The sequence below is a fragment of the Sinocyclocheilus anshuiensis genome, unplaced genomic scaffold (assembly GCF_001515605.1).
Source record: "Sinocyclocheilus anshuiensis isolate Anshui unplaced genomic scaffold, SAMN03320099.WGS_v1.1 scaffold2178, whole genome shotgun sequence".
Classification (NCBI taxonomy): Eukaryota; Metazoa; Chordata; class Actinopteri; order Cypriniformes; family Cyprinidae; genus Sinocyclocheilus; species Sinocyclocheilus anshuiensis.
This window is the reverse complement of record NW_015559171.1, coordinates 599,714-613,271: the sequence shown is the minus strand read 5'-3', so window position 1 is coordinate 613,271 and position 13,558 is coordinate 599,714. Positions and strand designations below refer to the sequence as shown.

General features: G+C 37.0%; 1 protein-coding gene and 1 pseudogene across 2 annotated transcripts; both read left to right on the top strand.

The window, feature by feature from the left end:
• Window positions 1-447: 447 nt before the first annotated feature.
• On the top strand, window positions 448-8,366 carry LOC107681579 (synaptotagmin-11-like). 2 transcript variants are annotated; one of them, XM_016477892.1, is made up of 4 exons: window positions 448-662; window positions 5,163-6,079; window positions 7,263-7,383; window positions 7,729-8,366. In XM_016477892.1, exons 1-4 carry the CDS (start codon window positions 629-631, stop codon window positions 8,037-8,039), a joined length of 1,383 nt encoding a protein of 460 aa, XP_016333378.1. In that variant the 5' UTR covers window positions 448-628; the 3' UTR covers window positions 8,040-8,366. The 2 variants fall into 2 exon arrangements, with proteins under 2 accessions (XP_016333378.1, XP_016333377.1); XM_016477891.1 differs by having other exon boundaries at window positions 7,263-7,389.
• Window positions 8,367-12,634: 4,268 nt separating this feature from the next.
• LOC107681571 (perilipin-3-like) overlaps window positions 12,635-13,558 on the top strand; it is a 14,165-nt pseudogene continuing 13,241 nt past the window's right edge.

The following is a 13,558-nucleotide window of genomic DNA, read 5'->3' as shown; positions in this document are numbered from 1 at the left end:
GTTTTCTCGTTCATGACCATTAGGTATTTAACTTTTTGCATACTGTTTAGTATAGAAGTATGCATATTCACATATGGGTTTTCTGTTTTCTAATTGCATGTGATCATTTAAATTATACATTGTCCTGAGCTATTTATAAAAAAAATAAATACATTTAAAAAGACAGGCTAGAATGATGGTTTAAACTATTACAAAATCTATTTTCAGAAGGATCATGACATATTGATAAAATGTATTTCTTCTGTTTTTTGCACACATTAAAATTTTAGACACCTTGCAATCCCAATATCTAAACTTCTAATTTTATTTTTTTAAACAAAGTCTTATGAGAAACGTACTTTATGTAGCTCTGCGGATCTGAAATTGCTGGAAAATACAGGACGGTAAGGTGTTTGGATGCTGTCTATGAGATGCGCGCTGCTGGTGGGCGGTACATACGGTCAGACTCCCGACCTGACGCAGTGTATCCCGACGCTCAGCATCCGACAACGGCCTGGATCGGACCAGACACGAGGACACCGCGTACCGTAGAGATGTAGCCATGAATCATCTACATTATATCAGCTAAACGAAGGACCGTCGACATTTATTGTTTATTCCACGGCTGTTATTGCGCCCAACCCTAAAAATGACTGAGATCACTGAAATACGCGCGGCGTACGGTGAGTATAGCGCAGGCCTGAGCCATCCCGACACGCGTGAAATATGAATATTACGCATTATGGATACACCTGACCTGGTTAAGATAGCACTAATTTGTGATGTGTGGTTTTGGACAGTGCTTGTTGAGCTTCTTAATTCAAGACTATATAACCAAAATCAATAAGCCTATGTTGTTTATGTAGTGATTCATTCAATTGTGAGCGTTTGTGAACGTCGCCATGTTGCAAAAGTGTTTTAATGGAGTGGTGCGCAGTGAGATGGGAGCAGGAATGACGTGGTGTCTATTCCGGACTGGACCCGAGGGCTCTTTGTTTGTTAAAAACACACAAGCGCACCGCTGAGATTACAGTCTCCACCCATGTGTCCACAAAATCGCCAGCTGGACTGTAGGGGCTAGTTGTCACACGGGAAATTGATCACAAAAGCTCTGTCCCAGTTATTACAAGGTTTGAGTCAAAAGCACAATTATGCAAATGTGTGTTTTCTTTAACAGTGGTCATCCGTGCTGGTTTCAATCATTTATAGTTCAAAACCCTCTTATAGGAACATTTAACCTAAAATTAAAATTCTGTCGTAATTTAGACACCCTCATGTCCCATAAGAGTTTCATTTGTATGGACATAAAAGGTTTTTATTTTTTATTTTGCTCTCAGCTGCTCTTTGACAGATGCCATTTAGGGAAGTGGTTGTCAACCTTTTTGGCTCCAAGACCCCCCACTTTCCACAGCAATATTCAGAGACACCATGTTTTTTTCCAGTCTTTCGTGATTTATAGTATAAGTATTAAGGACAAAGACTTTTTAAAAATATTTCTCTTTTTTTACCCACACTTTCTACCCAATAAAATATTTTAGAGTTTGACATAACTTGAAAATGTATATTCCTTATTTAAAAGAGAGAGAGAGATTTCATAAGATTCTACTAATTAGACTCTTTCATATCCCTTCATATCCAGGTTTTTCTAGACAGTGAGAACTCTGGTTCTTCAAAAAAAAAAACTTGTTGCAGGGATTTCTTAAAATAAAATAAAATAAAATCTTGATTTTAGTTGTTATAGCATATTTTAAACCTTGTTTTTGCTCATTTTAAAGCTTATTTTAACACCCAACTGGGCCCTGGCCCTGTGGTTGAGAACCACAGGTTTAGGGTGTTTGTGGTGTTCAATGTAAACAGACAGTATACGTGTTGGGGTTAAGAGGATCTTCTCGCCTCTTTCAGATGTGATAGGGGCAACTTACAGTCTCTAATTATAGAAGTGGCATAAGGATTTTAAATACTGGTATAAAACAAAATATGTTGGGATTATGTTTAAAACCATTTTGTTTATTCTCAGAATTATACAAAATTGATTTCCTCTATACTACGCCTGAATTAAAACAAATTTGTGAGAACAATTTTAGTAGAGAAGCTGAAAACGGATTAGAACTATGTTGTCACTCTGGTTTATATGTTTCACTTTAATCACTAAACTGATATAAAAAGCATTATCTTTAAGGAAATGAAACTTTTTAGGGCTAATGTAAAGGCATAACTGAGTTAAAGTCTGAGGGTGTGAAATAACGTGGCGGAAAGGAGTGTCCACCTCCATCTGGCATGAGCCTCCGAGTGACGTTTACGCTCCAAACACAGCTTCTTCGCCCACTCTCACTGTGGGCTGCACATGTATACACAGAAGAGGCACCGTGTGTTTTGGATGATGTGCAGAGTCATGTAGGATTTACACAAGGACCTTGTATAGAATCCTGTAAGACAGTATTAAGTGTAGAAATTTTACAATGGAGGATCTTATCTTGTTTGAGATACAACCAGATAATCTGTGATTCATTTTTTTTATTAATTAAAAATGCTTTGCGTAACAGCTCAAAACCTAAAATCAAAGACTTTTTTAATTTAATATTAATATTTTAAAGTCAGCTTGAAATGGAAATTCACCCTAGCTATTTTCTTAATGCAACTTAATGTTCTTACTGTGAACAGTAAATCCATGCATGTTTATTTTTAGTTTTGATCTCATAATCTTATTTTTGACCTCATAATCTGTCATAACTCAATCTTCCTGTGAAACAAAAGATTTCGCTCTAATAATTTTTGCCCGACTTCTCCAATCATTTAGTCAGCATTCTTGCGATAGGCCGCATGCATGATTCAGATTTGTCTCCATCCAATCAACAACCAATGCACTATAACCAAGCCCCACCCCATATTTGTTTCCTTTTTTTGATAATCCATTTCACTTGAATCTACTTAACAATATGTAAAAAAAAAAGAAGAAGAAAAACATATCTGCTACTACTTCCATTATATCACGACTTTAAATGGGACAAGATGAAGGTTATTCTAGACATTTTGCTGCATTGTTCTGGTATGATTTATCCACACTGAGACCACAGTGCTGGAATAACTTACAGTACTCATTTCTGTCAGGGTTGGTAAATTGATGTCCTGAATTGATTACACTGCTGTAGACAGTACTGTGTATTGCCATTTTCTGGTATGGGAAAGTCAGAGCATGCATCATTTAACTCATCGTCCTCAGACAGATGCGCTTGTTTGTAATTTAGCAGATTCTTTTGCCTTCCTCAAGGGCGTAACATTGATAGGGCTCTTTTAGCAACCCTCACAGGTCTCTCCTTCCTGCAATCCAATCTGCAATGTTTTAACTAGCAATGACTTAATCATTAAGCTACCATCACCCTAGACAGATGTATATCTGGTTTTTCTGATATTTGATCACTCTACTGTGTAGACACAGTCTAGACACACCTGTCAGGGCTCTAAAGGGATGTTATTTTGATTTATATGCTGAGAGATACAGGGTACGCCGAAAATACAGACATTGATATGTCACTGAGTGGTCAGAAGCTTTGCTACTCTCAGTACATTGATTAAAAACTCAAGCAAAACTGTGGACGTGTGCGTGCGTGATGTGGGTGTCTCTCCTCTTTGTTTGCGTGTGCTTTTGGTTCATATGTGTCTACGCCCCATGGGATATTTCCAGGTAATTGGAGCAGCTGTTTGTTTTTTTTCGGAGCCTGCCCAAGTCTTACATCATCTAGCAAGTTGGGTGAGGGTCTTTGTCTGGGGTTGGGTAAGAGTGATGGAGCAAAGAACAACAGAATGGGTGGAGTGCTGGCAAATATCTTTTTCTGTCTGCCTCACGCTGTTAATTTTGGCTGTAGCTCCATCATGCTGTTCTTTCTGGGCAGTGATGACTTTTGCTGCCTTTTTTAAAAAGCTTTGTCTCCCTTCACCATAGGGCTGCACGATTATGACAAAAATCATAATTGTCGATTATTCCCTTGAAATTGTAAGTTCGATTATTATACTATTATCACAATTTACATTGAATGATGTTTATACCATTGTTTGAAGCCAATGCATGCCGTATTTTTATATGAACAAGCTGAAAACACTAACTGAAAAACTTGTATTGCTTTTTTATAGTATTCAGCATAAAGATTCATTGTTAAGCAAATCATGTTTGAGCAGCTCATCTTACATTGGCCATATATCAGCAACAAACACTCGAGTGTTTCCTTTATCTTAGTCTTAATTTAACATGAGGACAGAAAGCTGCAGTAAATAAACTGTCCTTCAGACTTTTATCACTTACTGTAAATGCAATTATTTTTATTGATTTTATATCAAAAATTTTCAGGTGGTAGAAATCTCATATGTCCACCAAAACTGCATGTATTTGATCGAAAATAGAGAATACAGTAAAAACAATAATATTTTGAAATAAAAAAATATGATGGCAAAGCTCAAATTTCAGCAGCAATTACTCCAGTCTTCAGCGTCCCGTGATCATTCAGTAATCATTCTAATATGCTGATTTGGTGCTCAAGATACATCACTTATTATCAGTGTTGAAAACAGTTGAAGCATCCAGTTCAGCAGTTGAAGACTGCTTCATATTTTTTGTGGAAACCTTGATACAGTTTTTTCAGGATTCTTTGATGAATATAAAGTTCAAAAGAACAGCGTTTATTTGAAATAGAAATCTTTTGTAAGAGTATAAATGTCTTTGCTGTCACTTTTGAACAATTTAACGAGTTCATGCTGAAAAAAGATGTCTTTAAACAACATTTGTAATGTTGCATACCATTTACATCCCAATGACAAACACTCTGATGCAGCTATATATTTACACAGAACCAACCAAGTGTAAATACAAGAATTTTTAATGATATTTTGTAGCTGTGGTGTTGCAGAGTGAGACCGGATGTAGACGTCTCTGTGTGGGATGATTGTGTTCCTCTGCATCTGCGGGTGGAGTGGGCATGAAGTAGATATAAAGCGAGTCTGCCGTGGGTTTGTCAGTGTCTGCTTGTTCAGAGCTGTTGTGCTTTCACCGTCTAGCACGAGAAAGACTGTTTTATTATTTACGATTTAAGCTTGTGAACATCTCCAGGTATGAATATGCTGTGTGTGAATGTAGATAGATGTGAGTTGTTCATCAGTCAGTTTACTCTTCTGTCTCTGTTTTTCTCTTTTAGATATGTCCCCAGTGCTGGCGGGGTTTATCGGTGCTGGTGTGTTGGTCGTTGCAGTCATTGCAGTAATCTTTGTGTGGACTTGCTGTCAAAAACATTACAACAGGACGAACTACAAGCTTCATGGAATCCAATCGGAACAAAGTGATCCTCTCACAGACCCTCCATACAGGTTTATTCACATGCTGAAAGGAATGAGCATCTACCCTGACACGCTTACCAGCAGCAAGAGGATCATACGAGTGGCATGCCAGGCCAGATCCCAGACCACCGACGGGGCTCAAAGCAACAAGGGTCGCCCACTGGTGCTCGTAGATATGGACTCGGCAGCAGAAAGTGGCCTGCTGGGAGAGAAACAAATGCAGATGAGGCTCGGGGAAAGTGGCCATGAGGTTCCCAAGCTGGAGAGGGAACTTCCCGTGTTTGCGGATTACTGCTGTCTGGACAGCAGCTCTGCTAGCAGCAGTCAGACCTCCAGTACTACGGTTTCCAACACGGCTACACCCTTCACCCCCGCAGATGAGCCCAGCCGAGGAGATCTCAGCATTGCAATCGACTATAACTTCCCCAAGAAGGCATTGGTGGTCACCATCCTGGAGGCTCGGGGGTTACCGGCAGTGGAAGGCCAGGCGGGGAGCGCCGACCCCTATGTGAAGATGACCATTCTCCCCGAGAAGAAACATCGTGTTAAGACTCGGGTCCTGAGGAAGACTCTGGAACCTGCGTTTGATGAGACCTTCACATTTTATGGCGTGCCATACAGCTCCCTGTCGGATCTCACTCTGCACTTCCTGGTGCTGAGCTTTGATCGGTTCTCACGAGACGATGTGATCGGGGAGGCAATGGTTCCGCTGGCAGGTGTGGACCCGAGTACAGGCCGGGTCCATATTACACAACAGATCACAAAGAGAAGTATGCAGGTGAGAAAGAGCATAAACACACACACACACACACACAAAAAATACATATGAGCCACAAACTCAGTCTATCTAATTAAACCTAGATCAAATTCAGATTTTTACTACATTATATAGCACAATGAAGTGCATTATAAAGTGCTTTATACATGGAGCACGAAAAAAATATCAAAAGCAAGAATAAGAAAATTTTTTTTTTTTACTATTATTATTTTTCATATATATTTAAAACAATTATAGATATTTATAACAATAGTAACACTTTACAATAAGGTTCATTAGTTAACTGTAGTTAACTGTATTAGTTAATATGAACTAAACATGAACAATACTTCTACAGTATTTATTGATCTTAGTTAATGTTAATGTCAACATTTACTAATACATTAAAATCAAAAGTGGCATTTGTTAACATTAGTTAATGCACCGTGAACTAACATGAACAATGAATAACTGTATTTTCATTAACTAGCATTAACAAAGATTGATAAATACTGTAGAAGTATTGCTCATTGTTAGTTCATGTTAGTTAATGCATTAACTAATGTTAACAAATGACACCTTATTGTAAAGTGTTACCAATGTAATAATAACAAGAAATGTAACAATCATTTCCTGCATTCAGTTTGTGCTGACGCTGTGTGACTGATTCATCTGGGTTCTTTTTATAAGTCTGACACTTGTATGAGCTCAGCACCGAATCACTGTGCATCACTGTCTCATCCTCCTACTGAAGTTTGTAGTCATTGATAAATGTGCGTATCCTCCTGCTCACTGAGTGGGTTTAGATGATGCGTAGACAATCCAGTTGGCACATACATGAAAGCCTCCTCGTGCCTCCACACAGAACCCAAGCTCTGAAGGATGAGCTGCGAAGATTAACAGAAAACAAGTTATTAACAAGTCATCAGCCCACTCATTTTGTACTTCTTATTAATGCATCTGATCAGTTCCTTTGCTAATACACCATGTGCTGAAGAGCTGCTATCACATTATCACTTACCTGCTTATTCTGCAGTTCTTCCATCCAGTGCTGTAGAGGTGCATTGAGAACCCAGGGATATTCTTACATGTATTGTAATGTTGATTCAAGCCAAAGAGGTCTATTCAATAATTATGTTGTCTTAAATACTTAAACTGGTTGTCTCTTTTTAACTTTTGTGTCTGTGTATTTGCATTTCTGCAGTGCGTGAGCCGTGGAGAGCTGCTGGTCTCTCTGTCCTATCAGCCTGTATCTCACAGACTGAGTGTGGTGGTGTTAAAAGCGAAACACCTTCCAAAATTGGACATCACTGGCCTATCTGGAAGTAATTGTACATTTAAATGATTTTTATTTATTTATTTTTACTGCACTCGTTTAAATGTTTTGGGGTCAGTATGATTTGTTAATGTTTTTAATGAAGTCTCTTATGCTCACCAAGGCTGCATTTATTTGAAAAACATTTTGATAAATTGCTGAATAAATGTAATGGTTGTTAAAAAAAAATGACAGACCCAAAACATTACATTCAGACCCAAAACATTACATTCAGACACCAATACACTACATTCTTAACAAATTACATATTTTTAAAAATTATAATATATGAAATGAATATTAAAGTATTTTTAGGTCTGTCTTATTTTTAAACCTGTCTTATTTTGTGTCCTAGATCCGTATGTGAAGTTGAATGTGTTCTATGGCCACAAGCGCATTGCCAAGAAGAAAACGCACGTGAAGAAATTCACGCTCAATCCAGTCTTTAATGAATCCTTCATCTACGATGTGCCAGCGGAGTTGCTGCCAGACATCTCTATCGAGTTCCTAGTCATGGACTTTGACCGCACTACTAAAAACCAAGCCTTGGGACGCCTGGTGCTCGGCGCAAACAGCCCCTGCCCCTTGGGAGCCGCCCACTGGCAGGAGGTCTGCCAAAACCCACGGCGCCAAATCTCAAAGTGGCACACGCTCAGCGAATATTAGAGCTTGACCACGCTCTCTCTCCACACACACGCTCAAACACAGGCACACGGGAAACATTTAATGATGAAAGAGAGTTTTGGGAAAATATGCCTTTGTTACCGTCACTACATGGAAGGTAGCTGATTATCAGGAGGACTTGTAAAAAAAAAAAGACTTGAGCCAACTTTTATGTCATTGCTAATGCAATGATGGGCCTCGGAAATGCATCTTTTTAAAAACACAAGTACACATTTACATTCTCACTCAGTTGCTCACATATACACACACATACACACTGCCTAAACACAAACATACATGACAAATAATAAACGAGACCAAAATAACAAAGAACATATTGACAGACTGTTAGAAGTTTATGAGGTTTGGGATTCTGTAACTGTCCTTATAAAACTTAACGCATGTCTTAATGCTCCATATTTCACTCCAGAACAGGACATTGTGTGGATTTGTGATGCTGGCGCACATTAAACAGGCTCTTTTTTCGAGGCATCTGATTTATGGAATTCCACATTATTTAAAGTTAGTGGAAGGAGTTTGTTTTGAAGGAGCTTGTAACGAGCGTCTTATGATATGTACTGATTCTCCACTGTATGAGAAATACACTGTGAAGTGACACAGAGGTTGTATGATCTATGCTAAATTATGATTTGTTCTGTTCTGCTTTGGCTGGAGATGTTTCGGAGATTCCTGCTGTGTCACATTCTCCACAGCTACAAGTTGAGTCATGTGATTGTACAACAATAACCCTATTGGCAGCACTCTGGGCCTGATTTATTGCTTGTGCAATGACTTCATCATGCACTTTGAGTAAATCTGACCCTGAATAACTTAATCTGCACTGCTATGCTACAAACACACTCTGAATGTCACTGTCTGTATGAATTTCATACATCAGAGCTTCACTTCACCGTAAAAGAGCGGTTCACTGTTTCGTAGATTGTACTAGCCAATGTCATTAGATGACCTTTTTAAGGTGGATTGGATTCACTTTCATTTTAAATCCTGTGCGATATAGAGATAGACAAAGAGGTGTGTTTGTAGTTTGGAGCTGGAAAGCTCTGGTATATTACGGGGTCATTCAGGGGCCTTTGGTGTGATGTTTGGGAAATGGAAAGACATGTAGCGTTTTATCATTTGTAGTTCATAAAGTCAAGGGGGAAGATGTTCATGTTATTCTATCAATAACAAGTCTGTTCTTCAAGCATATCTCCTTCACCTCAGTTTCACTTTTTTGTCTTATACCACTTTGTCACATCTCTCTTTTATAATGAGAACTTGTAAAGTCATGGTTTGCCAGTGTGCCTGCCGATAGCCTGGGCCTTTATCTCTGATTGGTGCTTCTCACTGTTAATGAGGTCTGAATCTGGCATAGCGTGTACTGTGTTTTATATGGAGTAAGAATTAAGATTGGGAACCAAAAATCAGAGCTGATTCCATTACAAAAAAAGAAAAAAATACTGGAAACAAATCTCCTTTAATGATTATTGCATGTGCATTTTTTGGCTAACACTTTATTAAAAAATGTCTAAATTTCCTACACAATTTATTCAGCACAGTGCCACAACACCGCTACTGAATTTACATTGTGAAACATATAGTCCAGTGTAGTCCAATTACAGAATAAATGGCTCATGATTCAGCCCTTTCATTGAGTCAAACCATACAGTGTTACCTGTGTAGTACAAATCCTGAATGAATAATTAGTCAGTTCTTTTTAATGAATCAAAAACATACAGCAGTTTAGTGCAATTCCCCCAAAAAGGGCTCTAATTAGGCAGTTTTTCTTTTACTGAATCAAAATCCTTTAGCACAACCAGTATATTAGTATATTATCATAAAAAATGTTTCTTTTATGAAATGTTCACTTAAAGGTTCTTTGGGGAACCAAAATGGATTCTTCTGTAACTATTCAGAATAGTGACTGACTGGTTGTTCATATGACAACATGTAGTTACTGATTGTGTAGTTTAAAGATACATATTATGTGTTTTGTTATTAGTATTTTATAAATATTAATAAAATCACGTGTTTGTTTAGTACTTTTGTCAAATATATTTAAGGTCAGTTATTGGATTGCATTTATGTTGCCTAAAAAGACTATTATAAGAATTGTTTTCAATGTACTTATTATTGAAATGAACTCATCAGTTGAAAATTGGCAATATAATTGCATTTCCCCAAATATATTTTCCTTAGAAGAATTGTTAATCAGAATTGTTAATCAACTGTTAGAGAACCAGAATCAGAACCGAAACCAGAACATTTAAATTATTCTCGTATTTCTATCCCAAGCAGGAAATGTGCCCAAGATTCAGGAGACCCAGCAGAGCAGGGAAAATAACAGATTACACAGGAAGTGTCACTTCCTATACATACATCCAAACATTCAAGATCAATTCCCCGCAAATGAACCGCTAGCGGTCAGCTGGTTTTGTGGCACATGGTTTGTCTATCATAGAGATATTAGATTCTAAACTGTAATTCTGGATGGAAAAATGCTTCTTTCCATTCAAGCTTCTTACATGCTCATGCCACACTCCCTGTATAAAAGGGCACCCTATCCACCAAGTAATGTCTTTCGTATAGAAGATACTTTTTTGTGTGTCGGATCACTGATATGACAAAATGGAAAGATATTAAAAGATTCAATCCATGTGACAATACACACATGAAAACAACAACAGATGAAAGTATTGGAAAAAAAAAACGTGACAATCACTTTGGTGTTCAAAAATTAATTAGCAGGAAACTTCAAAATGTTGTATTAGTGCAAATCTTGTGAATATTTGACATATACTGTACTGCTGACATAATATTTGACATATACAAATGCTGTGAGATCTCTGCTAATGTTACACACCCACCTGTATGTTAGTGTTCTTAACACCCACTGAATGTGCTAAATAAACGTGATACACAATTGAATTCTCTCTCCTAGTATATTTTCACTCCAATATTATTTGGATATTTTCAAAATGTGCTTCTGGTTGAGATGGGTCGAATAAAATTAAGAACCTTTGGAAAATCAAAATATGCCAATATTAAGGTTTTCTTAAAGTAAATGAATGGTATTAAAGCTAAACCGAAGCAAATATCTGTGGTGTGAGCAGTGACGTCAATTAAAATGAAATATTTTACACCAGTTACTAATTTAACCATGAGGGGTTCTTTTGTCTCCCTCTTACATCACTGATTCAATTATTGATAGTAAAAAATTCTGATATTTAAATGTTATCAAACATGTTTGACTGGGAAATTAAAAAATACAGTAGTGCTCCAGAAGCTTCATGGCAAGTCTGAGAAATTCCCTAGGCTCAAATGATTGTTTACACTTATTAAAAAGTCCAGTTTACTGAGTCATTTTTTAAGTTGGGAAATGAGGCAAACTGATATGAGACTACATGACTCTCCAAAGAGTCTTTGTTAAGGGTTTCAATTATGACTTGGCAACGTGAGATGACCTTAATATACTTCATCTCCAATGAAATTCTGATTTTCTTGGAAGAAACCTCAAGCTTCTGGTAGACCATGCTTCCTCATTCAGTTTCTGAATCAGAACAGGAATGCTGATATAAAGGGGGCTGAACACCCATTAAAACTTTTGAACTGTGACATTAGAATCATAACTGACTCTCTGTACACAGCAGATATATTCATACATCACAAGTTTAAGTGACATTTAGGTTACATTCTTTGAGATTTGTTGTTCATACAATTTTGTACAATCATACAACTCTACTTGTCTGTTGATCACAATAAAGATCTGCATTGATATACAGTGGGTACGGAAAGTATTCAGACCCCCTTAAATGTTTCACTCTTTGTTATATTGCAGCCATTTGCTAAAATCATTTAAGTTATTTTTTTTTCTCATGAATGTACACACAGCACCCCATATTGACAGAAAAACACAGAATTGTTGACATTTTTGCAGATTTATTAAAAAAGAAAAACTGAAATATCACATGGTCCTAAGTATTCAGACCCTTTGCTCAGTATTTTAGGACCATGTGATATTTCAGTTTTTCTTTTTTAATAAATCTGCAAAAATGTCAACAATTCTGTGTTTTTCTGTCAATATGGGGTGCTGTGTGTACATTAATGAGGAAAAAAAATTAACAAATGATTTTAGCAAATGGCTGCAATATAACAGAGTGAAAAATTTAAGGGGGTCTGAATACTTTCCGTACCCACTGTATATTGTCCTTCTACAGATTCTAAAGAATAAAGATGGTATAAACGATGATACCCCATGCATGTCCTAGACTATTTTTCATCTGAATCAATGTGAGAAATGTCATATGTGAGAAACAGACACAATCACACAGTCCTAAGACTGTCTTTGTCACTGTTAGGTAAACCAACAAACTAGCAAACAACGCCATGAAAACATCTCGGCATACGTAGACTGGCCGCACCCTAAATGAGGGGCATCACATGCATCTACCATGAAAAATGACAAAACCATCCAACCAAACCCTCATTTCAGACACAGCAGACAAGGACTGAGACCTAATATAAAGGGCAAATCTAGAAGGTTTGTAATAAAGATATTTTTTATTTCTACATTTTACCATCACAAAGGACTCCCTCATTCATCTTAAAGGTAAGAACTGTTGCTGTTTTGACCGTTTTTGACACTCCGCTTACTGTCTATAATAACCAAAAGCATGACAAACGCACAATTTGTAGTCACACAACTACTCTCAAAAACTGGTTTATTCTAAAATAGTTTTACAATCTTAATAAATAAATGTCATTAAAAATACATTATTTTTTTTATTACAAAATTTGTGCAACATTTTAAATGTATTACCTCGTAACTTTAGCTGACGACCAAAGAGTATCTGAGAGAGATTGATCATTTTGGTTTACTGTAACATAAACATAGACAGGTGCTTAACATACAGAGTCCTGAACCAGGTTCAGTTACCCTTGCATCTTATTTAGATAATGAAAGGCAAGCATGACCTGAAGCATTGGAGACTTGATCAGTGGTCTGTTTCAAATTCACACAAGCTTTACAAATCTAGTATCATGTCTGGTCTTCATCTTAAAATAATTTTTCTATTTATTTCACTCACAACACCATTTTAGACCATTTTATTAAGGCAGATTATAAATGTGTTTTTGTTGTGATTATTGTCTTTAAAGGGTTAGTTCAGCCAAAAATGAAAATTCTGTCATTATTTACTCACCCTCATGTCATTTCAAACCCATAAGACCTTCGTTCATCTTCGGAACACAATTTAAGTTATTTTTGATGGAATCTGAGAGCTGTCTGACCCTGCATAGACAGCAATGCAACTGAAATGTTCCCAAGTCCAGAAACCTATCAAGGACATCGGTAAAATAATCCATGTGACATCGGTGGTTCATCCGCAATTATACGAAGCTACGAGAATACTTTTTGTGCGCAAAAAAAAACAAAAAACGACTTTATTCAACGGCAATTTAAGCCTACATGCAAATTCTGAGATTCTGAGAAAATATTTAGAATTATGAGATGTAAATCAAGA